Source organism: Gallus gallus, chromosome 2 (assembly GCF_016699485.2).
Source record: "Gallus gallus isolate bGalGal1 chromosome 2, bGalGal1.mat.broiler.GRCg7b, whole genome shotgun sequence".
NCBI classification, from domain to species: domain Eukaryota; kingdom Metazoa; phylum Chordata; class Aves; order Galliformes; family Phasianidae; genus Gallus; species Gallus gallus.
This window is the reverse complement of record NC_052533.1, coordinates 91,109,800-91,137,775: the sequence shown is the minus strand read 5'-3', so window position 1 is coordinate 91,137,775 and position 27,976 is coordinate 91,109,800. Positions and strand designations below refer to the sequence as shown.

Here is a 27,976-nt window from a genome sequence, read left to right as displayed (position 1 = left end):
TAAAGAAATCTCCCACTGTGAGCTTTCACTGAAGGAATTATTCTTCTCAGATTTGGATAGACAATTCATCCCTTGTGCGTGTCATTTGTGGAAGGGCAGCTAAAAATTAACAGGAATTTGAGGCTCAGTGACTTCCCAAATGACCATCTGTTGCACCCAACAGCTATCAGGCTGACATAAATCTATAACTGTGCCTTTGAGAAGAGAATCTGCTGCCTCATGCCACGCAAACTGCATGTCCATCATCCATTTGCAGAGCAAATGTGTTGCAAGTTGAAACCTATAGGTATATGCAGCCCAGGAACAGGGGCCACTCCCTGCCTGTGTATTTTGGTGTAATAGTTGTGCCCATCTGTTTAAATACAGTAAAATAAAGTTTTAGGTACTATGTAATAGTGTCATTGTGGAGAGTTTTAACTTGGGTACAGTATAGGTCTCTTCAGCTGCTACACTGCACAGCTGAGGCCCAGGCTTGGCCCAGTGAGCCTGGCTGCAGAGCTGGAGGCTGCAGGGGCCAAAGGGACAGCAAAGAGGGGGATGGGCTGGTACCAGAAAGGCTTCAAATATTAATGCAAATGTTAATAAATCAAGTTCAACCACAAAAGTGAGGGGAACGGCTGTCCCAGACTACATGCTTTCTGCACAGGGGCCTAGACCCACTAGAAGAAATGCTGGTGTTTGCTTTAAGACTTCCTGTGGTTTTTTGCAAATAAACAGGGTTGTATTAAATAAACACTTGGTTTCATGAGCTTCTCTTCCTTACTAACAAAGTTCATGAGATTTTAAACTATTTTTCTGGTTAAAAATGGTAATAATAGCCTTCTTATGAGGGAGATTTCCTTAGCATAGCTTCAGAAAGGTGCAAACGTATTCCTCAGAAGTGATTATTTGTTTAATTGTGCCAGAGAATGCTGGTAAGCTTTTGGATATTCTAAATTAGAAAGAGACCAGCAACATTTTTTTCATTATTTTCATAACTCTAGCTATAATAAACAGTAATTTTTCAAACATATGTTTCCATTTTATTTTATGTTGGCAAAGCCTTTGAACATGGTCCCTAGTGCTTACCTTAACTACACCTCGTGGAGGTTGTAAATACACCTCTCCTCAGCTGCATTGCAGCTAGAGACAGCGTCTGGCAGCAGGCTAGGATGGGCAAATGACCTCAAAATCCTGAGGGCCTATAGCAGCGGTGTTCCACATTATTGATAGTAGCAGAGATATTGACAGTCTGTGCTTGGAAGGAAAATAGGAGTTTGATATGACATATTGTGTGTCTCAGCAAGACTCATAAATAATTTTGACAAGTTTTTGTATGCATGGGAAAGTCCTTGATTCAGCCTCCCATAAAAATAAACTTCTATTATGGAATGTATTTGTCAAGTGGCTGTGTGATGGATGGAGCTGCGTTTACCCCTTGGCAGTTCGATGAGTTTTAGATGCACAGCTTACCAGAGAGGATTTACGGGCAGTACAGAAATAATTATTCAGTATGAAATACATAATTCCTGTACCTGAATTTTCATTTTTTATTATATTTTGTTTCTCATGCATTTCTGGTCTTTGAGACAAAAGGCCTTACCATTTTACTTGGAACCGCTGTACGTCTGTGGCTTCTGTTCAGAGAAACTAATTCAAGTCCAGATCCTTTCCCAAACTTGGCTTATATTTCCCCAAAATAGGAAAGTTCGCATTAAAAATGTGTAATCTTTAACAATAGATACTCCCTTGAAAGGATTTATTGGTCTTCTAGATGAATAAGCCATCAGACTACATCAGACTAGATTCAGTTTGTTTCTTATGCTAGTCATCACCAGTATTATTTTCTTTCTCATTTTTTGAAAGAAAACAGGTAGTAAACTTCCATGAACAGGTCACACCCTTATGATCTCAAACCCAGATCACTGGCCACATTTGTTGTATTCTTCCTCAAGACTTCTCCTGCAAAGCTACCCTTCATCTGCTTTTCTTCTCTGCTTTTTTTATGGTAGTCATTCTTTTCTATCAGGTCTGCTTTCATACCTCCTCTTCCCTCTGCCATTTCTCCTTGTTAATTTCATTTCTTTTGCCTATTCTGTCTTTGCTCATTTAACTTTCTGTTTAAACTTTTTCGCCTTCTTATGCCTATTCCTTTCCTCTAGATTTAATGTTCTCCCTGCAGTTTACAGTTCCTTCAGGCTGTTTCCTTTACTTTCCTCCTTCATGTGCAGTCCATTTCTTCTTTCTTAGCTTCCTCTTTATTCTCTCCATCTTCACATATTCTGGTTTATTTTTACACTGCTTTTTTACTTCAGTACTTCTTAGCCTCTGCCCTCTTATTTACCATTCCTAACAGTCATATTTCCTTCCCCTGTTTTCAATTTCTGACCATGACCTCCTGAGAGATACCAGTTTTTCAGTGTTTCTAATCAGTAGGCTGCTTGATGGTCTGCACATAATATGAAACTTCCCATAGTTGTGAACATGGCACTTTTTTAGTCATTGCGAGCAAATATTAATTAAAATTTTGGATAGTTCCCATATCCATGGTTGTGAATCCCGCTGTCCCCAGAGAAAGCTGTACAATTCTGAGTGTGTTAACAAACCTTTTTGTTGTGAAAGACTCAAAAGAATAACAATTTTGAAAATAACTTTTAGCAGGTAGTATGGCACATTATGAATCAGGTGAAGAGATCCCACTTACCATAAGCGAGAATTATTGTAAATACAAGAATTTTACACGAATAGCAAACTATTTGTAAAAGTAGAATAATAATTTTAAGCCCATAGATATGGTAAATTAGAATTCCTGTTCTTCATTAAAATATACAGAGAGATCTTTGTAGAGCAATTTGAATGTAAGAAATGTGCCTGCTCAAACAGTCTGTGAAAATAAAGCAATCTGTTAATCCTCAGAACTAGTGCCTGAATTCTATAATTTGACCTCAGTGTGAGTTGTGCTAACCTCATCTATCTCAGAAGCCTTCTCCACTGATCCCACACAGTTCATGCACTGGAATTGGAGCTGCCCTCTGACCTCTACTGCCTGTCTGGGCAAACACGGTCTCCCATGGCCTATGTGCCATGGGTGGCCCTCTCCGATAGCCTTCAGCAGCTCAGATGCCACCAGGCACTTGAATGTGAGAAGCTAAGCTAGTTCACAATTGTTTGTCCACATGAAAAATAGTGCTACACATTTCTGCTAATGCATTACTTTACAGCTTCAGTTAGGAGCAAGGAAGTCACTTGGGTTGTGTTAGCAGAGCTTTGGAGAAGGTCTAAATAATTAGGCAAGTGCAATCAGTTAAATCTACTTTTCTGCCACTCTCCAATATATGCAATACCGTATGGGGGATTAATTGTGTTAGCAAATATGTGTCTGTATTTGTGATCTGTTATCTTGAATAGGTTGGATGTCCATGGTGAGTACTGAGATTTAGAGCAGGAAGTGTTCCCCACATCCCTGCTCACGAAAACGTGCTGAAGGAAATGGGAGTATAAATTCAGTTTGCTTTGGCTCATAGGTGGTAGAATCTCCTTCTTTAAAATGAAACCCCATAGGGCTATACTAATTACCTGCCAGGTTTATCGAGGTACTACCATGTGCTCCCCAGTAGTTGAAGGTCTGTCTGTACTTCCATTACAAACTTCCTCAGTGGGAAAGAATTTGAAACTGAACTATTAAAAATATGCTGCTTCCTTTGAAAAATTCTTCTAACATTTTTATTGCGCATTTTAATAAGAGTCTATATTAACACTGTTGTAGTAACAATGCTTTCTAATAAGCATCAAGCAATTTCTCAACATACAGAGCTGTGTTAGAGATTTCTATTACAATTATCTTCAGGCACCTTTGTTTCAATCCATGTTGTGTTGCATGGTTCTGTCAAAGTGCACTTCAAGGCACCTAAAACCATCCTCAGAATAGAACAAAATAGATTGAAATTGAGGAGCCTGGAAGCAAGCTAGAAGGGACAATAGCAGCTTATTACAGCAGTAGAAGTCCTGTTTTTCTGCAGGCTCGCTTTCTTATTATTCCATCATTAACAGTAAAAATTTGAACAATTAAATACTGTGTCTTGCTAGAGAATTATGATAGTCTCACTGAAAGCAATAGCATCAACAAATCTGAGAGCTGGACATATTCATTGTTTGTGAATTCATGTTTGTATTCATCTGGTACCCAGATTGTGTGGAGTGAATCTGTAAATGCTCTTTCTGACTTTTAAGTCCCCTATATGCGGATGTAAAACCCTTTACCTTTATTCAGCAAAAGCAATACATGTTAGTGTACTGAACACAGATGCAAAAAATAGGAATTTCTAAGTAGTGGCCCTGTTAGTTGGCTTTCAGTTTTCATTTAATTGTTCTCTTTTAAGGACGTTACAAAGAATAAAAACACAGTATTTCTCCTACATTCTTGCTCTTTATTCTTGTAAAAAATACAATGACTAGCAATGATTGTTCCTTCTGGAGAAAGAATAATTTTAAGTGCATTTCTGTAGGAAAATATGAGTTTGTAGAGAAAAATAGATGTGTTCTTGTAAAAAAATAATAATAACAGAAATGCTTGTTTTGAAACATGCTTGTATTATTAGACACAAATGAAAGGCTATTGCTTTGAAACTATTTACTTGGCATGTAAGTTGGCATACATAGCCAAAATTCCATGATGAGCTGCATCACAGTAGATGTTCTTGTAGACAGTGTTGTAGATAAAAGATCATCAGAGTTCAAGTCTGGGATCATTCTGCAGGCATGTGAGCTATGTTTTCTTGAAGTAAAAGAAAAAATCTTCTGATTAGCTGAACATAAGTTTTCAAACTTGTGTGGTTTGGAGGATAACTACTCAAATATGAATGATTAGTCTAAGTGATAGTAACTGGTATCTGACTCAAGAGAACGTGAAAGAGAACTATAGAATCTGATCTTACTAGCTATAATGATATGTTGATACTCCGTGAATATAGTTATTTGTTATGTGTATATATGTCTTTATATGCATAGTAATTACTCTAACAGTTAACATGATTTAAGGATATAAATGCCATGGCTGTTTCATTTGTGACAAAAATATATTTAAAAAGGAGGATGTGTCATTTATTAATAAGTACTTGGGACAGAAATCAATTTATTTTTTTCGGGAGTAGGATTGTTTAAATGTGGCAGGGGAATAGTTTACTTATTAATAGGAAAGTAAAAGTGAATATAAAGATTTTGATGAATAACTTGGTAAAATTTGATTAGCCATCCTAGATGTTTGGCCAAATTTATCTTATAGAAAGTCCCTTTAGACTGCTTAGTGTTCTAGTTGCTTGTGGATAAATAGACCCTGAAGAATGCTGGTAGGAGGGCTTCTCACTTTTGAGAGTACCTGCATACTGTATTGCATTGTCCTTCGTTGTTCAGGCAAGGAGAAATAGGTTACATCCAGAGAACAAACACCCCAACTCTTCTGACTGCCATCAATTACCTAAAATACTACGGTGTAAATGACAAAGGTAAATCATAGAATCACACTGAATCACAAAATCATAGGGGTTGGAAGGAACTTACAGAGGTCATCTATCCAACCTCCCTGCTAAAACAGGTTCTCTAGACTAGGTTACACAGATTTACAGTAGAGGAGTGCAGACAGATTTTGACTATCTCCAGAGAAAACTCCACGACCATTTTGGGCAGCCTGTTTCAGTGATTTGTTACCCTCAAAGTAAAGAAGTTTTTTCTCATGTTTCTGTGGAACTTCCTGTGTTCCATTTTGTGCTCATTGCCCCTTGTCCTGTCACTGGGCATCACCAAAAATAGACTGGCCCCATCCACTTGACACTCACCCTTTAGATATTTGCAAGCATTGATAAAACCCCCACCCTCAGTTTTCTCTTCTCCAGGCTGAACGGTCCCAAGTGTCTCAGCCTTTTCTCATAATGGAGATGCTCCGGGCCTCTAATCATCAGAAATACATGGAAAAAGATAGAGAAATCTGGCCTGTTGTGTTCAGGAACGTTTTCAAGTCACGAGTAGCATGGATGGTGCTAATCTCCTCAGTAAGTAAAATATTTGGGCATTTTTTTTCCAAATATACTTAAGAAATCTGTATCTGAGTAATGTAAAATATAATACCATATTTTGCATTTCAAGTTACAAGTTGTGGCTAGGAGATTTATTTTAAATGTAATCTTCTGGATTGATTGGCTAGTGGGGATGGCTTGTGAGTGATTACATGCAATGAAATTTCTAATACAAATTAGTATCAGGTGCTGCTTTTACCACCTTCACTAACAAAGGAATTAAATCATTTATTCAAAACTGGTGAACACTTTTAAAATGTCTGTATTGATACGTAGGTGCTTGCAGGCCCCTTCTTTTCATTCAGGGTCAAATCTATCTCTAAAAGGTATAGTTTGGAGGTAAGAAAATCTCTCAAAATTTCTGCTATAGGGAACTGTGGCTGCAAAAGACTTGCTTTTTATAAGCCATGATTTTGTTATGAACTGGATCCCTAAGTCTGAGTGACAATTCAAAAGATTTCATTTTTATTGTTGTGTGAAGCTCACCCTTAACCATCCTGAGGTCAGAACATGGACTCTGTAGCCCACCTTTGCCTGAAGAAATTTTGCATTGGTTTATTCCAGGGAATGTCTTTGCCTTCTCTATTTTTCCATTGGTCTGCGGTCAAGCTCAGAAAAACAAAACGGCACTTCTTAAATGTTAACTCTGGGGTAAAATCTAGAAAACTGCTATAAAGGAAAAGAAAGCAACCTCATGTACCTTCTTTAGATACCAGGCAAAAGAGCAAAAATGCTATAAACGTTTTCTTTACCCTAATGCTAAGTTTATTTGAGTATAATGCACTCTTGTGAACATAAAAAGCCAGGAACTGCAGAAGTTAACGTTATTCAGTTTGTGGCATGAGCTTTGTGTTATTGTGTGATCTGTAGTTCAATGTCATACATTTGAATTTTGACAAAAAAAATTCCCACATAAAGGCTATTTCCAATTAAGCTATGAAGGTAAAAAAAAAAAAAAAAAAGTCATTGACATGAACAAGATCTGAAGCGGATCAGAAATCAAATCCTGAGGCAAATGGAACCAAAGAGACTGAATTTGAATTTTGGCGACTGTTAATACCCAATGAAGGAGACCTTCTTCAAAGCCACATTTCTCTAGGGTAGCTTAGAGCGAGCCAAATGATGAGTTGTGTTCTAACACTGAATTGAATTTTGCTCATCCCAAGTCATCCTTTTGACTTAAGAAGGACTAATTCTAAGTAATGGCACCACTAGCTGTGAATATTGTAATCCTCCCATTGTAAACTCAGTTTATGGATGGCTGAAATGTGATGTCTTCATTACAGAATATTTTATTGCGTCTCTTTTCTCTCAATTCCCACATATGGAGAGACACTAAATTTCAAGGCTGATCTTTTTATTTTTCTTTTTAACCTACGATTACTTCTGCATGATTTGTTTATTTGTGTGAGAGCACATGTAAAAAAATCACCTTAATTGTTTTTTTCCTAGTGCAGTTAAAAAAAATCTTATGCTTAAATAGGTGCTAATGTTTTAGTTTTGAAAGTTGCAGTGTTTACTGCCACAATAAAGAGACAGTCACTTTGTTATCTTCAGGACTTTTATGTGGAAAAAAATTCTTTTGTACATCTTTTTCAATGCATTCTCCCATGCAGCAGTCTCATTTTAGTGCATTTGCTAACCTGTAATAATCCAAATAGCTTCTCCATCCCACATTATAAAGTAAGAACGTGATTACTGGTGCTGCGTTACAGAAAAAAGGTGTTGGGTTTTTTTGTTGTTTTGTTTTTGGCCCATGTCATGACTGTTATTCATTATGTTCCAATAGAGCAAAATTTTATATAATAAATTTTGTTTCATGAAAGAAGTCAGAACTTCATCAGTTTGGCTAGAGAGCCCGTGCAGAGGTGAGCTCAGTCGTTCAGCACTCGTATTTTCTAACCTTTCTTTGCAGTCTCAAGTGCTGAATGTATTTTTAACAGTGTGTGATGCATACATGCCAATTTCCAACATCCTGCTGCATTTGAATTACATTTTGATTTTGTACAATGAAGGCTTTTTATTCTTCTCTCCATTTCACATCATGCAAAAGTAGCTGGCATGGATTTTCTCAGACTTTCCAGAGAGCATCATCAGGAAGGGACCTGTCATGGAAAATCTCAGCCAACATGAAGGGAAAAAAAAAAAAAAAAAAAAAGAAAATTAAAAGAGGTTATAATTTAAACCAGACTATCAAACTTCTTGACAAACAGACACTAGATTATAATATAACAGTTTATTTAGAAGCCAGATGGCAAGAAAACCTTATCCTGCTCTATGATTGGACATGTCTGTCTAAGCCAAACAGAATAATCTTGTAGACTACAATTTAGAGTGCCAGATTTCAATCTTCTCTTAAGCTTTGTATCAGCTTTATGAAAACCATAAGTGACTAATTTTTAAGCAGTATTAAAAAATAATAAAAATTTAAAAAGTGCACAGAAAGGCAGCATAATTTTCATCAGCAGTGGTGTTCTGGGATACAGTGTCCTAGAAAGCATGATGGATTTAGCTTAAGCAGGTATCTCAGATAACTAAATAGAAGGCCGAAAGAGGGAAGAAAGAAAGGATGACAGGCTATTTTGATCCTCCGACTAGTCCTTCAGACTTTTTCTTCACTTCTCTCTACAATCCATTTCACTCCAGAGCTGGCTTGTTTCTCTTCTCCTCTCCTACATACTTCGCTCTCTGCTGGAGGTCAGAACTGTCTCCTCACTGCACAGTGATGCTCATGTGTCTGTTTATTTTAACCTTCGTCTCTCCTTCCCGCACCTTCTCCTTTTGTCTTTCTGTTCTTCATGATTGCGCGATCTGCAATGTATAGCTAAGTTGACTTAAGCATAATATGAAGCAGGTTAAGCGCACCTTTCTTCTAGGAGTGGCTGTAGTGCAACTAGATGAATTTCTTTCTAACTAGATGAATTTTCACAGAAACTGGACTTAAAGCTGAGCAACCCTATTCTGTTATCAGCAGCTCTTTTACTGCACAGGCCATTGTTTCAAACACAAAATGGTAGTACATACATTTCTTAAGCTTTGTTAACGTTCTAAGCGGTTACTCAGAAAATTTTCTAAGTGCAATTTTGTGTGTGTTTTCTTCAGTTCTTATCAAATGAGTTTAGTTGAAGATTCAAATACTTTGCTCATGATTTGTTCATCTGTTCTAATATCACAAGATCAAACTCACATCTGAAATAGTAATTTTCATCTCTTACTTGGAAACAGTGATTTCTCTGTAAAATATGTAACATAGACTTGACCCTGAATCAGAGCCTTGAATTTGAACCTCCAAGATTACCAGGGCTTCGGATTTGCACCTGCACCAAAATTTCAGAAATGACACAAATTCCCATTACATACTAAAATCAAGGGGAAAAGATGCTCTGTGTGGGCATGATTGCATGAGTTCCGTCTAAGTTCTGTGTCTGAAGTTCATCTCAGATCAAAAGATTTTGTGTAAATTACTTGCAGAGGTGAACAGGAAAATATTTCTCCAATGCTATTCCAGCCATTTAGACCAGTCATCTTCTAAATAAATAATAATGTCAGATTATTTTAGAAATGGTGAGAATGGTTAGTTTGTAGTTCCAGATACTTGTCCCTGAACTTCCTGACACTGGAGAATCTTTCTCTCAGTCTGACTGCTGACTGTCAGTTGATGCTTGTTTTATTCCTTCAGTTTTGCCTATTGAAGAAAGGAGGTGGGTAGAGATGCCACAATGCAGCAGTGGTCACAGAGCGGGGAAGGGTCAGAGCTAAGACCTATGTGGGCTGCTTCCTTCTGCCTCTTGCACTAAGCGAGGCTTCAAAGATCTATCCTGGCATCAAAACTGAAGTGTTTGCTTTTGCTTTACCAGTCTGGATTGCCATGTAAGTAGATGGTGTATAATGTTTGTTTTTGCTTGTGTTGCTGTTCAGATTTGTTGTGATCATCTAGATGGTGTTTACGTGAATCTGAATGAGCAAAAAATCATGGACTTTTAAAATAGAAATATTAGGCAATAAATAGTATGGCTGAAAAATCAATAATAAAATACAGGTGGTTTTTAGTGCTAATTTAATTAAGTCTGTTTCATGTGTAAAATTGCATTTAGACACGCAGGTAGAGCTGCTTATCTGTATTGAAATGTAATTCTCATATACGGTCTGAAAACAAGCTGACATGTAACTAGCTATAAAAAATGAAATATTCTAAGATATCCAATATATCTGTGAATAAATGAGATGTGCAGAAGTAAAAAGGGAAAAAACAACTTCAAGTTGTCTAAAGAATTGCATGAAGATAAATAGAGAGTTTGGAGTATTTTTCCTTATTGATTATTCCCAGAACTTAAGGTTTCACAGTTAGATTGACAACTGAGTTATTTGCCCATACCTAGTGACTGACAACAGATAATGGAAAGGCTTTTACCATGATATAACAGCAGAGAATATTTTCTAATTTACTACTATAGTTCTCATCAAAAGTACCCCAGCAAAAACAGCAGATTTATCACTTCAATTACTGGAATTTCACATTTAGTTTAAAGAGACATGTTTCTATAATGTGACAGGCTTTACAGATTCTGAACTTCTTCAGACATTTCAGTTATCAGAGTAATCAGGAAAAGATATAAATGAAAGCAATTGTTTTAGTTTTATAACTTTCAGTGCTGTCTACTGGCAAGAAACGAAACAGGCCATAAACTGATGGTCTTTGCCAAGTCTATAAAAGGAAAAAAGACATTTCATATCACAGTCTTTTTGCTTTTTTTACAACAGCTGTCTGATAATGGATGGGAATAACATTAAAATAGTATTCAATTAATATCTACAAATTATCTTTTATATATATATTTTAAATTAGCCACATAGAGATAGTAAAATATTATTTACCTCAACTATCTTATGTTTTTAACACATTTATTTGTATCGTTTCTATCCAGCTTGCATGCCTCAAGCTATGAGAGGGAACCAAAAGATTGAAAAACAATTCTGACACAGAAAAACAACCAAAGGCCTCTGTACCCCAAAAAACATCTGTGTGAATGATGAAGCTGATTTTAAATATACAGACAGGATTTTCTGCTTTGGGAGCAAGAAATGGGGTGTTCGATGTGTTCTGTTGAGGAGCATTCCTACAGTTGCTGTAATGCACTTCCTCATTTGATTTTTCTCAGCTTCAGAAATTGCAAATATCTCCTTGTAAGCTGGGAATATGGTGATGTTTTTCAGTTCCCAGAGAGAAGTACCTTCCATGTCCCAGCATCATGCCAGGAGTGCCTGTCTGTGTGTCTTCCCTTCTGTCTCTCGAAAGCCCTGGTTTCTGTGTGAAGGCAGCCTATTCCATGTACACTAGGTAGAGGATTCAGGATGCTCCCCAAAGCGTGTCCCACCTCGAGGCTCACAATCCCGGGGTGGGGGCAGTGGCAATCACTCATTGGCCAGCTTAAATGCAGTACAAAATCCTTCTGGAGTACTGTGCAGCGCTTTCCATCTTACGGCAAGATAAACCAGCGCACATGCTCCTGCACACAGAAATTCCAGTTCTCCCAGAAATTTCCCTTTTTCAGACAGCCCTTGGCAATCTGTCCCATTTCACAGTAAGATGCATCAAGGGAAGCTTTTAGAGAGGATCCCTACCAGAGGGTCTGCACATTTTCATATACAGTTCCTACTTCCTCTGCGAACCGTCGTGACTCTTAAATACATCTTACTCAGAGGTGTTCTTGTCTCCTTACAGAGCTGGGAGTAGCAGCCTGGGGCTGGGAATCAAACCTTTATGCCTCAGGGCCATGCCTCTGGATGCATGCCCTGGTCTGTGGGTTAGGCGAGCTCTCATGTGTCCCGCGTAGAAGTGCTGGCACACGGAAACACCATGGTGAAACCTCACCGACTAGCCAAAGCATTAGGAATTTTACTGCAGCTGTTGCAGAATTCATAAATAAGTTCACACAATTATGGTATGTGGTATAAGTAAAATGCACGTGGTGCCTCTGAAACTGGTCTGATGATTGCTAGTGTGCAGCTTGTATCACAGAGTGTGTTTGTTTGAGAAGGAGTTTATCTACCATATCGTATGTGAACAAGCAGTCTTACTTGGGATTTGCTGTAGAAGTAGAGCACTGGAGAAGTTAAGCCAGCTACACAATTTTATGGCCTGTTACAGTAGAATTTTCAAGAAAAGCTGCGAATTAGATCACAGAAAGGAAGTATCTGAATGCTATATACAGTGTCAGACGTGCATAAGTGATTGAGCACATCTGTTTATGAGGTGCAGTGCTTGAGCAATAATGTTTATGAGGAGTTCTGTGAGGTTGAGTAACATAGCTGCAGGTTAGAAGACTATTTGAATTATTTTTATATCCACTGATTCAAAGTCAGTCTTAATAGATTGGTCACCCATTCCAGTATTTTTTATTTTTGTTTATTTGCTCTTGTGGAGGCCAAGGAGGAGATTTTCGTTCGCTCTGTGCCAAGGATGCTCCGGCCTCTCCACCTTAACAAAGCAAAGTAAGGGACTGTAAAATCCCAAGATGGCATCCCTACATGAGCCTGCAGCTCTCCCTTGATTTATATAGGTTCTTTCTCTCAGATTTGGAGGTAGCAGCATTTTGGCACATGATTAGCATTGTATTTATAATAATCATCATGCAGTAATTCAGACAGTTTAGAAGCAGAATTGCTAAGTCCAAGTTACATTTAGGATAAGTGTTTTCTTAGCAGAATTTTTTCAAATAATTTCATCTCACAGTCATGTAGAATGGCAGATGTTTGCAAATTTTGGTGTAAAACTGATTGAAATATTTTAAGAAAACTGAAATAATGTCAGTGGCAAAATTTATTTTACCAAGTGCAGATGTAAGACATCAAGTTCTCAGACTGATGGCAGAATTAACAAAAAACACCATCTGGTTCAATAATTATCTGAAAATACCCATATTCTTGGATTTGTTTTAATACCACTTAGTTCCCAGCTTTATTTTATCTGTGTTTGCACACCAATGAGACTAGATTGTGCAAAATGAAGACTACTTCCATCTGATCATTTTAAAAAAGCAACGTGTTTTTGCATGAATAATGAATCTTTGAATTGTTACTAAACAAGCAAATTATTTGCGTATGTGTCACATCGGTTATCAAGTTTGCACATGTGACAGCTTCAACAGCCGTCACATAAAATGCATAGAGCTTGTAACCATATGTTTTTGCTTGACAAAAAGCTAAAACTCAAGATCAATTTTCAATATGGAATGCACAAATTAACACTTTAAAATGCACCGCAATATGTACGGCTTGGCAAAATTTGCAGAAATAGCACGTTTCTAGATATTAACTGATATCTTTGGATTCGACCTTAAGGTATTCAATCATTTTGATTAAAAGACTGATTTCTCATAAAACCACAGTCTGTTGGAGGCGCAAAGCCAATGACATTTGAGCATTCATATATTTTCATAAACTTTGAACAATGTCAGTGAGACACCTCTTCAATCTTGGCCACACAACAGCAGGGTATTCAATCTTTCTTTAGCTTAAGACAGAAAATTTGAATATCAGCATAGGGTTATTAATGTGACAGTTCACATGGTGTGCACCATGTTGATTCTTAAAAAGCAGATCTGTGGCATGTATAGAGCACTCTGCTTTGCGCTCTTGCTGTTAAAAACCCGGCAGAAATATTTAAAATGCATTTTTACAGCTTGATCATCACACTTCTTAGTAGTAAAATGTGAAGAAAATTGACTACAGTTTTACACTTTCAAAGTTAGCAGTAATATTGCTATGATTATATCAGCTGTTGTGTTTAATATTAAAGATGTACAACACAGATTTCAGAGTGTACTATTTAATTCTTTTTGTTTGTTTAAAAGAAAAAAAAAAAGCATTAGCAAGTGACTAAGCAGCCACGCAGTTAAATATTTAGTTACGCCACCTCCCTCTTTTTCTTGGCTGACTTAACGTCTGTCAGAATTTGTGGCAATCTAAGTAAATAAATAGACCCCTCCCCTCCCTTCCCCCCCCTCCGCTTATTTCTTTAAATTCCGATTTTTGAGTAATGTAATGTTGTTGAATGTAAGCATGTCATTTTACATTACATCATGTTGTAGGTCAGATGCAATGTAACTTTTTATGATGCATTGTAAATGACAAAACATGCTGCAGTATGTGATATATATTGGTACGTGCCCCTGATAACATCGCTTTTTCTTTGGAGTGTTGTCGCCTGAGCAGCTTGGGAGAAACCAGATGGGCTGCGAGGGGAAGATGAGCAATTCTGTCTTGCCCAAACTGCAAATGTGACAACACACTGTTAAGACAGGAGACAGTGAGGTGCATGTGTTAATATAATACGAGGCACCCGCAGATGTCCCAGAATTTTCATTTAAAGAGCTCTGCTAAACAAGCAGAACCCAGAGTCGCATCCTGTTGCAGTGACACTGGGAAGATCTGCTCTTGCTGTTGTATGAGGTGGGGTCAGCATCTGGCAGCTCTCAGATCTGTGGGTGCCTGGTAAGAAATGTTGCCTGGTCCTATCCAGGAAGGAACAAGGAGCCTGTCTTGTAATTCACTGTTCTGGATACTTCAGCAATTCCAAGTTTGTCGTAATGATTTAATATTTCCACAGCATCTTTTATCTCAAGGGATGTTGAAACCTGTTACCAGCTTTGAGCTCTTCTGAAGACTTCACCGCTCCCCACTAAACCCAGCCATAGCTGAGGCAAAACATGCAGGGTTTTGTTAACAGAGCAACAGCGTTACATGGCTAATGTCATTTCCAGTTTAAACTGTAGGGGAAACCCAGGAAAGCATAATGTGACTAAAAAATATTGGAATTTTACCAGGACATTCTTATTTTTGGAAAATGTGCTACAAGAATCTGCCAAAAGTGTCTTGTCTGAAAAATTGCACAGCATTTCCACCTGCATGGTGCCCTACAGTGATAGCACCAAGCATAGTAAAAAGTAAATATCTTTAATGGCTTCAAATATCCTAGTTTGGGGAATAAAAGGCCTTTATTCCATGGTATTGTGACTGTGTGCCTTCACTGTTGAGCGTTATGCTTGCATTGCCATCAACTTACTCTCACTGTGTCTTCAAACTGTGAGCGTCCAATGGATTGCTTCCCTCAGTGCCTGTGTTTGTATAGGGCCCAGTACAGTAGCCCTTACAGCAATTGCACTGTATAAATGGTAAATAAAGCAGTACTAATACTGTTTGCTGCTATGCAGGGTGTTGTTTCACTTGGCTCAGAGGCAGAAGTGGTTCAAAGAGGCTCACCGCAGGCTTTCCCATGCATTTGAACCAACTTTGAGTGAAAATCTCTCCTGTCCCAGCTCCACCCCAGCTTTGGGATTGATGAGCCTGTAGGCATGATGTCAGTCCAACAGGGCAGTTTGTGATGCTGGTTTAAACAGCATTACCCATTCATGTGTTTGGATGTGTGCTTACTTCTCAGTGGCTTACATACTGGGTTTTTGCTGTGGATTTACAAGTGCCATAGTTGCACACAGTCACTTAAATAAAAAGTAGCCAAATTCCATCAGAAGCCTGTAAGAAAGCCACACGCAGTCTTCACAACTGTGTGTATTTGGAGAGGTGTGGATAAGAAAGTTTTTACACAAAAATGAACTTTTCTGTGTCTTTTGTTTTTATTCTGAGTCCTTGCCTTTGGGACACTTTTTCTGTAACTTCTGGCTGTGTAGTTGAGTTCAGAGAAGTCTTTGGAGAGTTTTGCTTGAGTTCTGTTCTCTTCAACAGGAAAAAAAAGAAAAAGAAAAAGAAAAAAAAAGTGAAGGGATCGGAAAAGTACATATAAAATGCAGTAGGAAATCATCTGGCATAATGGTTAAAAATGCCTTAACTTGTAGAAGAAAGACTGTTTTTTTATGGTTTTGAGGTCTTTATTGAAGCCTTCTAGTAGTGAAGGGTTTTCTTTCTTTCTCCAAATGCTTCTAAGAAGAATGTCACTATATAATGAAAGAATCTCCAGGACAAAGTCTTTCCTATTTTAACACAGATACCGTGTCATTGCCTCTGTTCTACTTGTGCAGTTGTGATGAAAGCTGTACGAATGGCTCAGCTATTCTGAAAGGCCATATTTTCATTCTGAGTAGAGAATAACTGTGGGAAGACGAAGAGCTGCTTGATGCTTCTTCTTTTTCCACTAACTTTTCTTCTTCCTTATTCAGCTGCAGCAGAAATTGGGTGGGAATTGATAATCCTTTAGGAATGTAGCTTTTGACACTTATCTGGTGGATGATAATTAATGCATTCCAAGAGGATTATCATAGTGGACTGTAGTTATAAAAGAGTGACATTCCATTTACATGGAGCGAAACTTTAATATATGGCTGTCTCTACCACGTATTTTTAGGAGAAATCTTCCACCTTTCAGCTCCAATCAGTGGAGCTCCACCCATTCCAGCAGTAATGAGAGCAACTGTAGCCACAGTCAGTCATTACTGTGATGCTACCAAGCCTTAAAAGTGCAGGAAAATAAAATATTATTACTAATGCAGAATGTATTTAATTGTTTCTGAGATATTCAGTGTGACACATTTAATGTTGCTGAGTTCTAGTGGTGTAATGTTTGCAAAGAATTTGAAATGGAGGATGAAGGCTGGGGACAATGGGATTAGGTCAGATATATGATTTTTGTAAGCAGCTTTTTTAATATAAAATCCACTACAGTAATGCAGTGAAATGAAAGTTTCATAGATGATGAGTTACTTAAAACTGGACTATCTTTAAAAACTGTGTGGGCTGTGAATTGCTCTATCCCTTCACTAAGAAAGTAAATATTTTTACTATTTATGATGACACCCTTGGGCGAGGTAAACTGAACTGCTCCACTTTGAGGAGGACCTATGAGAAGCAAAGTATCCTTTTTCCTGAATTTGATGGGACTTGGGAAGGACTTACTTTTCTCGCCATCATTTAGGGCTTGGGACTCTTCCCCCACGTAAGTCTGGGGACCATGTTGATTCAGCTGAAATGGTCAATTTCCATTTGGTTTCACTGTGGTTGGGAAGCCAAACATTTCCTGTAATATTAGGACATGCATGCTTTCTGCATCTATTTAAAATAAAGAATCTTGAGGAGGATGATAGATAGAAAGTATTGCCTTCAGGTTCTAAGAATTACAGAACATGGTATGACAAAATCAAAAAGATTGTAAAATTGTATATTATTGTACAATCAAGGTAATTCTTATAACCTTACAGCAGCAGACAGTATGATTCAGCTGCAGGAAAGTCATCAATATGTTTCAGTCTATCTCTGCGTTTGTTCTTCGCTCTCCAAAGTTAATCATATGGAGGAAGTGTTATTAGTCACCAACCATTTGTCAGAATGGGTTTTGTTTTCTGTTTCACTGCACTGATTTCTGTATTGCAATGCAGATGCTGTGTGGATGCTAACATGCTCACCGTACTAATCTGTGACAGCATCCCTCTCTCTACAGCAAGGAAATCTCCTTTCTGATATTCCATGAATATGTTTGATTGGTTCAGCATTTGGGTTTATTGCCAGTGTAGGTGGTGAACTACCTTTTTGTGTGAACAACTGCCAATATGCAAAAAACATACTGAATAATAAATTAAAGATGTCAGGCAATTCTTAAAACTGCAAGAATAGTTTCAGAATTGAAATATTCTGCAAGATAGCCACATAGAGGTCAAACTCTTCCAATACATACTGATGCACAGTAAAGATTACATAAATGTTAAATAAGAAGAATACCATCTAAAAAATACATTGTATTTATGTAGAGAACAAATTTGTGTCATTGAGTTGTAGATTTAAGAAATGGAAGCAATTGATGGGATCCCCTGGTCAAGCCCACGTGAGGTACAAGAGTGCTGAATAAAATAAGGTTTTGTGCTCTGTCCAGTCTTTGCTGGACACATACTAAGATCCATCTAAATTGAAATTTCACGTAGTTTCAAAAGGAAAGAAAAAGTAACATCTGTAAGGCACTTGAGCCAGAAATTCCTTTTAAGTATCCTGATGCAAAATATAACAGTGGAGTTAACGCACGGAAGAAGTTGAATTTAAGGCAGTCCATGGGAAATCTTTTCCCTGATACCATGGGATTTGAATTAACTGTAGATTGTGTCTGTGACTCCCATTAAGGGCAGTCCCAGTGCCATCTGCAAGACAATGTTTGCTTGCTGCATGTGTTGAGAGCCCTCCAGCTGCACTTGGAGGCCTGACCAGAGGCTATCTCTTATTACTTTTCAAACCAATATTATTCTCTCTGTTTAATTTGTGCTGATTTAGTGCGTATCTATATTTTTGCATTTATAAGATGCAGATTTTATTTAGGCCCCAGTGCAAATGCCATGACAATCTGATGCTCCTTGGCACCCCATTCTAAGACGTGAGAGCTGCAGTTTACTTTCTGACGCTGGAGAAATAGTCCTAGATACCTCTGCAGATCAATACAGCTTAAGTAATGTGGTACTAAAATGATTCACAATATTTCAGGTGAAAACTCAGTCTTACTATTACCCATGATGGTCTACTCTGTCTCCAAAAAAATAAAAGGCATTTGTATGTTTATTACGTCTGGCTTCATTTCTTCTTCACTTACAGTTTTTAGGCTCAGATAGTAGTAATGATTAATAATGTAATAGCTCTGAGACATGTATTTCTCTTCTCTCAAAAAGGGAACAAGTAAATCTATTCCTTCACAAAAGGACATCAGTTTTAAAGTGTATGGTGAAAATGTATCAAAATATTAATTAGACTTTTCTTTTGTTTTGCTAGTTTGCATTAGACAGATGGAATTCTGATCTTTAACAGCATCATGACTCATGAAACTGCTTGTGTACTAAAATGCCATTATTAACACAACAGTAGTTTTCAGCAGTTGGTAATTATTGGCATAATTAAACATTTATCAAGAAACAAGTATTTATCATTCATTAAACTTTCATTAAAAATCCATCTTTGCACAAGCTAGATTAGCCAGTGATTTTCAAGTGATAACTTCTTAACTTCTGGCAGAAATGCAGAACATTTTGATAGTGAAGAAAGTCATATACAATGAGCCTTACGAGCTTTCTGAAGAATTACAGCAATTCAGACTTGGGAGTGTTATTTTTAAGCCTTCTATAGGACTTGGACAAGGAAAGTGCTTGGCTGTTTTCTGTACCAAGTTTGGCAGTTTTTAATAGAAATTTTATTTCAGAAAAGCCAGAGCTAAGTATGCTTTACTACTGCATTTAAGTAACTTAAATATCCACTAAACATGAGGTGTTTACATTCACTGGGACATCAAAAGCTACTTTTTGAAAGGACCATCTCGTCTAATCTGCCTTAAGGTATTTGCAAAGGGAGGGAGTCTTAAGCACGATGTTTGTAACTGGGAATTCTTAAAGAGTTGTCTGGTTTTGATATAGTATTTTCCAACACTTAGTATTTCTTGTTGCTAAAGAGAAAAATATGCATGCTCTATTATTTGAAAGAAAGAGGCCCCTTACATCTCAGATTTTGGTTTTATTTTGCAAACTAGAATCTCAGGTCCGTTCTCTAGTGTGTTTGGTTTTGACTGGTTCATTTGGATCACAGATTCATTTGTTTTGCCATGTTTAGATTTCATTAAAGGTATGGATTTCAACATGCAGAAAACAGAAGTTTAGCCAACACCCTGCAGTTCTCTCTCATTCTGATTTTCTTATTTAATGGTTTTTAAGTCTTCTTTTCTTGGCTGTTTGTTATCTTACATGGTTCTCAATTGCCATCCTTAGTAGCCCTTTTTATCCCAGAAGCACCGGCTTACTTAATCTTGTAGTTATCAATTCGTTATTTTACCTCCCAGCCCTTTCTTTCTTCTCTTTCTTATGTATATGATAGAAAATACCGTATACCCCTCCTTCGCAATCAGTTTTGCAGGAGGTAACCATTTGGAAAGGCTAGTGCAAGTTTAAAATGCCCTTATGTGATTGTCTAGATTGTGGTGGGGAAAAAACAATATTCAGTGAGCAAGACTGTCTCAGAAAGCTCCTTCACATACATACTGGTGCTTCACATCTTAGCCCATATTCAGCAACTTTCTTTGTGTTTTCTCTTGGGCGAAAAATTTACTGTATCAGTGCTTTTATGTCACAAGAATGAATTGAATTCGTACCCTTTAGTGCAAACAGCAATAGACAGAGTGGTAACCTAGTGGAAAACAAATAGATGCCCCGTCCCTTTTGGGGATTCAGAGAGGTTCAGAAAGATGGAGCTGACGGTAGAGAGGTGGCAGATAAAAACAGGCCGAAGCAGGAAAGAATCCTGCGGTCATTTATTACCATGCCATCTTCATAGTGTTTGCTGAACCAAGGTGCAGAGTAATGATTCAGACAAATGATGTTAATAATAATAGCTGGCCCTTTGGCAAAAATGGAATACCTAGTATTGCAGCATGAGACCTAATCAGATTCTCCAAAACTTGCTTCAGAACGATACCATTTTTTGTCGTCAAGTTTTCCATCAATTGATTCTTCTCAGATGCTATATTTTTAAAAGACTGAAAACAAGGAGCTGTTATTCTCCATCAAAGAAAACAAAATACTAGGATTTAAAATATCACGATTCTTAAGGTACAGTTCAGATCTAGTTTTAAATTAATGTGTTATTTGTGGTTTATTTTTGGTGGAATTAGAACTGTTAAAATTGACAGTATCTACAAGATACTTACAGTTATCATGGACCACTTTGTTACGTATAGCAAGTTTTTGGAGTTTATTATCTTTTTTCTTTCCATGTTATCCGTGAAGAATCCATCTTACTTACCGTAAGTGAATGATGGCACATATGCCTTATGGGTTTGTGTTGCACACGGAGTATCACTGGTAAAACTGAGATCCGTGTAAAGCCCAGCTAAAGATTTTTAAGACAAGACAATTGTTAGTACTGCTGGGCTGATTAATTACTTTGATCCAAAGATATGTATTTGTACATAAATGAACACTTTCACCTAAACAAGCGTACTAACCATTTTGTACTTACTAACCATGTCAGATATGACATGGTTTTGTTGTTCTTTCTAATAATACCTGCAGTTTTTAGGCATATAGGTTGCAATTATTTTTATTAGCTGCTGTTCCGTTAACAACATAGCCAACATCTGTTTTAATCTAAACATCATCAGACTTATTAATTAGGTACATTTTGGCATCAATTTATCACACATGCTTTGACACTTTTGATACTTGAAGCATAAGCTATTATGTGTAATGAAAAAAAAATAAGTATGATTTGGAGTTGGTGTTATACATCATCAGTAGGGAACAATTATGTTGGCATGTGGGAGGTTAATGTACACACTCTAGATTCCTTTGCTTGATTTGCTGTTTTCTTCTTCATAACTCTAGGTAAACAGTTTGTGCTGCCATTTAATGCACAGGTTAAGTGTAGTTGCAGGCTATTATACATCATTAGAGTAAGTAATATTCAGCTGTGGAAGAAAGATGGAAGCTTTTCACTTGTAGCCACTTGGACATTTCATTTTTCATCTACTATGCCACAGCAAAAATTAGTTGTGGCAGGCCTGATGTAATTTATAGCCTGGTACCCTGAAATTAAGCAATGAATCACACCATTTTGGCTGATTACAGTTAATGCATTTTTCCCGATGACATATTTTGTAAAACAATGCAGTTTATTCTAAACTTTGCCTTATCAGACTTAGTCATTTCTCACGTCAACCTGCGCAATGGATTGAACCGTGTACAGTGCAGTGTATCACCAGTTCTCTTTTGGCACTGTACAGTAGTTATCTTCTCGCTTAAAGGAACAGCCTTCCCTTTCTCTCCTAATTTTCTCATTAGAAAGCAGCACCTTTCCTCTTCCTCCTTCCCCCCATCCAGATGATTCAGAAGCAGAACAGAGAGTAACACAATTCAATGCAGCTTGATTGAAAGCACGGGGGGTAATGATCAAGTGAGTAGAGACCATTGGATTGTGCCTCAGGCCCTCGCGCTCTGGATCTGGTCAATAACAAATTTATTACTAATCAAATCCAATAAATACGAAACAGCATGCATTTATTTTTATTTGGCACCTGGCTGGTCACAGAATAATAATAAAAAAGGTAAGTGGGAGACTGCCTTTCCAAAGAGTGCACTGCAGCCGATGTGCACCATACGGAAAGCTACTGTACATTGCAGGCAGGCAGGCAGTCCCCAAGAAACCCCTGCTGCGTATGGCTGATTACCGGTGGGCACTGCATCCCACTTGCTTTGGAATATATTAGTGGTGCCAGCTCTTGAGTTTGGAGCATTCTGTTAGCCAAGATACCTTGTGATAGGGAGAGGTATCACTGCAGAACAGGATCTATAGGTATTAGTGTCAAGAAGAATAATGTCTTCCTTGCCCTTTCTCCTGGGTTATTGCATGGGTTATACAAAGACCGGGATGAGTTAATAGAAAACAAAGAAACTAAAGGTGTGTGGGGAGGGGAGAGGAATCAACAGCAGAGCTGAGACACGTGAATTTTACCTTTGCCAAAAGTAATGTGCGACTATTCTTTCCCCTCAAAGCACTAACATGCACAGGAGAGCACAACTTAATCATCACAGGCATCTTGCACCGTGTAAATCTGACACGGACAAGCAGTGCATAGCTAATGTAAAGCTGACATTCGCTACCCAGCATTTCTTGTATTCGTATATTTTTATATGTGTGTCCATGAAATTTAGCTAAAACTTCTAGATGCTGTGATTTGTTACACAGGCACATTATGAATTACAAAGCGTGCGCCAAAGATACAAGCTGAATAAAATGACGGGAAATCTTCACTCACGTGAAAAGTGCAGCTTATGTAGCTTTAAAGTCACATAGTGTATAAATTCCTTCTCTCCTAGCTGCTGGCATCTCTGTATTTCTGAATGGTTTGTCAGAAAAATCAGAAGCGGTCCGCAGCATGTAGGACTGCAGCCCAGCGCACCTGCAAGGATCCAGCCTACCTTGTTCACACCCAGGATAGGAGAAAATGATTTATTATCTGTCCCTTGAATTTCTCTGAGCGTTCTGTCTAAACTTTAAAAGCAGATTACATTTGCGATTAAACCTTAACAAATGTTGTTTTAACTAGACTGCAATGTATGTTATTGACAACAAGCTTTTTTCCCCCTGAAAATAACATTGGTGCTTAGGCATGCAATTTACAAAAATGACAAGGAAGGGTGGTACTTTTCCCAAGGTGAATGTGAGTTGACTGATTAGCTGGTATTTCAACTTAGATTCTTGCAAATTACAGACATAAGAAACCCTGCAATTTATATGTACTTTAGAAGTGAAAGCTTTAATCCCATGATTCATGAAAGTAAAGTGGTAATAATTTAAGTACCATATTTTATTTATCCCTCAGAGTTGTCAGCTGATACTAGAAGTATTCTCACTATTTTTGGGTTGCTGCCTTTGGCCACCTAATTGCTTCTTAGGAAGTAAGAGGGAAATTGCTTATATAACTGCATGGATTGTCTTTGGCAACGTCAAGCCAAGGCATCAATCAGTCCATCTGGGTAAAATCACAAGCTGACTCCGATATTGCTAAATATTTATACTGTCAAATACACACAGACATCCAGATGAAAAGAGGCATTCATTAGGAATGCTCCAGCTTGTCAGTTTAAAGATGTAGATTAGAGCAAAACCTCCCACTATGGTACTGAGTGCTCAGGAAAAGTCTATATTTAGCCATTCTGAGCAATAAATATCATCATATTGCCTCATTTAGGTAAATAGAGAATAAATATTGTCAAGATGATCTAGAGATAATGTAAACAGATCCCTCTCAGAGTCTGTGTTACTAGGGTAAATTCCAGGACATTGGTGTGCTGGTGATACTTTTTGGTTTAACCCTTTTTTCTTAATCGCATTCCCCTCCCCTTTACAGTAACAGTAAGAATTGTTCCTTGCAGTTGAGAAAAAAAAAAAAAAAAGAAGAGAAGGTGGGGTTTCTTTTTAAACAAAAGGTGATTTCAAATTCTGAGTTATTACATTAATTAGCAGTTTTGCTCTAATATTGTCTTGGCATTGCTGGAGGCTGCTGTCGCCACTGCTGCTGGAAAATACAGATATCTGTAGCAAAGCCGAAGCTGCTTCCAGAGTTTAACACGGAAACTGACAAAGACCATCAGTCAGAAGAACATCACAGCTCTGAGGTTAAGACATGATTTCAAGAGTACACCCAGTTAAGACTCAGAGTGGAATTTCTTTTATAGCACTTTCTTTAGTGGTAAGATGAGGCACACTGTAAGAACAAGCGATGAAAGATCGGTACTTAGACGAGAATTAAGTTCCTGTCCTGCTTCGGCGCGGGCGGCTTGTCCTGATAAATTAAAATTTGGTCACTCTATTCCATACCCAAGAAAGATAAAAGAAGGATTTTTACCTGCTGGCGAGGGACTGAGCCTCACTGTGTTGAATTGGCACCTTCGAAGTTACACGCAAGGAGAGTGGTGACTGACGCCAAAGTTTTCGTTAATTACACTAGATGATTTTTTAGATTAATAATTAACATCTCTCTTTATAACTAAATATCTGTAATTAATCAGCAAATCATAATGTGGAGACTAATTAACTTCAAACTCAAATCTTAACAGAAAATCCATATTACTATCCAGCATCATTAATTACTATAGTAATCAAAGTTATCCCTTATGGGATTTGACGTGCAGCTTTGTAGGTTTATAAACCAAGCCATTATCACAAAAAAAAAACATTTTGAAAGCAGCTTCAAATAGCATTATAGATAACTGAAGTATTAGATTGGAAATTTAAACAAGTTTTCATTTTGTCAGTATTACATTGTCAATAATCCACTCACTGAAGCTGGGTTAGTAACTGGGAGAGTACGCTTCCATTCTCACTTACATATAGGAGTTGGATTTCAGATCTCTTTGTGTGTTGTTTCTTATTTATTTTTTAATCGTTTGGGGTTACGGCAGTGATTTCTGTGAGAATATTCATTTGTCAGCGTCTGCGAAAAACATGCCAGACTTTCTGGTAGCATTTGCTGTGGTGCTGCCCATTCTAGTTAGCTGTGCAAGCAATGAATTAACAGCGGTTTATGTCCTGTCATTACTCACAAGAAAATACCAGCAAGTAAAGGTTTGAACTTTTGGAGGCAAAGGAATCTTTAAGTGTTGATCAGTCAGCGTTCAGTGGGAAAAAAAAAGGACAAAGTTGGGCTTTTATGCAAAAAAAAAAAAAAAAAAAAAATCATCCCAAATAAGTCTTATTTTAATTAGCACGGACATCACGACTAGCAAGGTCTGGAACGCATCCATTTTAATTGTTAATAAACATGAATGGCAATAGTACCATTACAGCACACTGAAATCCCCTAGCTGTTTTTCATTTAGAAAGTTAGGAGTTAAAATCGTGTCTAAAATCCACATTTCAATTATTTTATCACCTAATCTTCCAAGTACGCACATCCGATACTGTTCTTTTGTGTGGCAGCTGTAAAAATTGTAAGCAATTTTTACTGTCAAGAAAACTCTGAATAAATAGAGGCTGTTAACTTAGGCAGATATCTGAGGTTATTTGGTGGCAATCAAGAACTCACAGCACTTCAACTAATGGGTTATGATCAGAAACTGTTCCTAATAGCCAGCTAGACGGATCTGAATATGAAGATTTCTATAATTTTGTTGTCAGCTTGTGATGTACTCTAGTGCTAATTATTTGGAACAATTATGTTTTCCTAATAACAAAAGAAGAAGCAGTGAATTAAGCAGGCTTACCTTCAGATCTTTAGATAACAGTTTAAATGCACTTGCCATTAAGAAATAACATTTCTTTTTCCTGTATGGAACCCTAATTATTGAAGATGCTTGTCTTTTAAAATCTACTTTTTCTACTTCTTTTAGGCATGTTCAATGTGTCAGTTTACACTGATGACTTCAGTAACTAGTATTTTCTCAGTCTTAGGTTTATGCCTGTACCTCCCATAGTCTGCTTACTTTATTTGGTTATTCAAAAACCATAATTAGTGCAGTAATTAACATGTGGATCCTTCAAAGGGAGACTGTTAGAATCATGGGACGTCTCTCATCAGTCTTACTGATGTATAGATGATAAAAAGACTTAGGTTGAGGTGACAACAGGATTTGTATTACTGCACATTATCTGAGCTGCAGGGAAATTCAGACAAGACTGTGGTCCATGGAGTCTTTCCTTTTGAAAAAAGTAATTATCCACACTGTTTCTATAATGTAACTAGGTGTTATCCTGTATTTGCAGCTGTCAAATCATTTGTTTTAAAACCATTATTTTGTACCTTCTGAATACCGGAAAGTTTGGGGTTTTGCACGTTATCTTTTAACCAATTACTGAAGTGGGGTGCAGCAAAGGCAGCAATAATAGCAACAACAATAACAGTAATTTGTATAAGCATAACAGATTCCTTCTTGACAGTTGATTTCAGCAATGTTTATGGTAACGTTAAGTCGATACAGTCATAAGATTACACCCATAAAGAAAAGGCCCAATTTTATTGTATTTATCTTCCCTGGGGAAAATATGTTTGTTTGTTTGTTTGTTTAAGATCTCAGATAAGCTGAAATTGTTGTGTTTTCAAGCCACAGTAAATCAGTGGTTGGCATTTGAATCTCTGGGTGGTTCGTGTAAATGTATTCCAGTGTTTCTTTGAGATGCTTATAGCCGATGTCTTCAGCTTCCATCTATGATGTTTTAAATCAGCGCATTAAGGAAATTCACATTCTTTCATTCAGCCTCTAACTTTCTGTAAGTAGTAGTCCTCTTTTTCACATTCACTGACATATGCCAGAAAAATTCAGTATTTTACCCTACAGGCAGCCCACGGGACTGGGATGAAATGGCCTCTATACATAGGGTATGACTTTATTTGCTAAAGAGGTTATTTGAAAAAGCCCTTAGGGTACTGCTGCCCTTTTGTCCCTCAAACTAGTAGGGGGAAAAATATAAAAGGAACTACACAGTAATCCCTTGTAGACAGGTGACCTTAAGCCAATTCTGTACTGTAAGGTTTCCATTTAAACTCAAAACAGACAAAGGAAAAAAAAAAAAAAAAGCAAATTGCAGGTTTTAATCTGTTATACAACCCTTGCAATATTTTCCTCTGTGAACGACTATCAAATACACACAAGTTTTACTGGAAATGCATAAAATTCAGTGTTGTCCTCTATAATTTAATGTAATAGTCTGTAGACAATGAGCGTCCCATAGGCTAGCAGAAAAGCATCTGAAGACCAAAGGGAATAAACACTATCGTGTTTATTTCAGGTAACCAGTTGAGGATTTTACCATACTGGTGTCTAAATCTTGCAAGGACAGCCAAGCGTGATTAAACAGAAACGTATTACCCTCCAATAGCAGTATTAACATATCCAAAGGTACTCAACATCAGGTAGATGTTTGTCATTTGTCCTATCGTATTTGTTTGTCCTATCGTATTTGTCCTTTGAAGTTCTTTTCTTTTTTGTCCTTCTTAGAGTCTAGTTCTGGTTGATGAGAGCAGAACTGCAACAAGAGTGCATCAGAGTTTTCTGAGCGCGATGGTTCCACCTCAGATATACCATCCTGTGGTGTTGTGTTGGGTATTAAAACCTGCTGTCATCTGCACCAGCTTTGTAGTGAAAGGTGCCATACTATTCTTGATACGATGCCATCAATTATTGTTAAATATATGCTATCCAGATCAGATACTGCTCTTTAATAGACAGTCTTCAAAATACCATTATAAATTATGAACAGCAGCTCTGAACTCACTTCAGGGTAGCCTCCATTAAGTCACAGGTGTGACATCACTGAGCACCATAATTAATGAGTGTTATACCACTCCCTTGACTTATGAGTTTTTCAGAGGCTTTTAATTACTTTTGAGTTGGAGCCATTCTGGCAGAATTTTGAACAAACTCTGGTGGCAGCCTCGCCTGAACAAAGCCGATCCAGCAGCACTTAGA

The 27,976-nt window shown here is 37.5% G+C and overlaps 1 protein-coding gene across 5 annotated transcripts in view; it reads left to right on the top strand.

Moving 5' to 3' along the window:
* ZNF407 (zinc finger protein 407) overlaps positions 1 to 27,976 on the top strand; it is a 338,606-nt gene that overhangs the window by 290,262 nt on the left and 20,368 nt on the right. Inside the window, exon 9 of one of the 5 annotated variants that reach the window (XM_040695662.2) lies at positions 27,297 to 27,400. The exons of 3 other annotated variants lie outside the window; for them this stretch is intronic. In XM_040695662.2, coding sequence (XP_040551596.1) covers positions 27,297 to 27,361 — 65 coding nt within the window. In that variant the 3' untranslated portion in view covers positions 27,362 to 27,400. Of the gene's footprint in view, positions 1 to 5,867; positions 5,889 to 27,296; positions 27,401 to 27,976 lie in introns of those variants that run through there. One more of the 5 variants, XM_040695664.2, reaches the window with a different exon arrangement.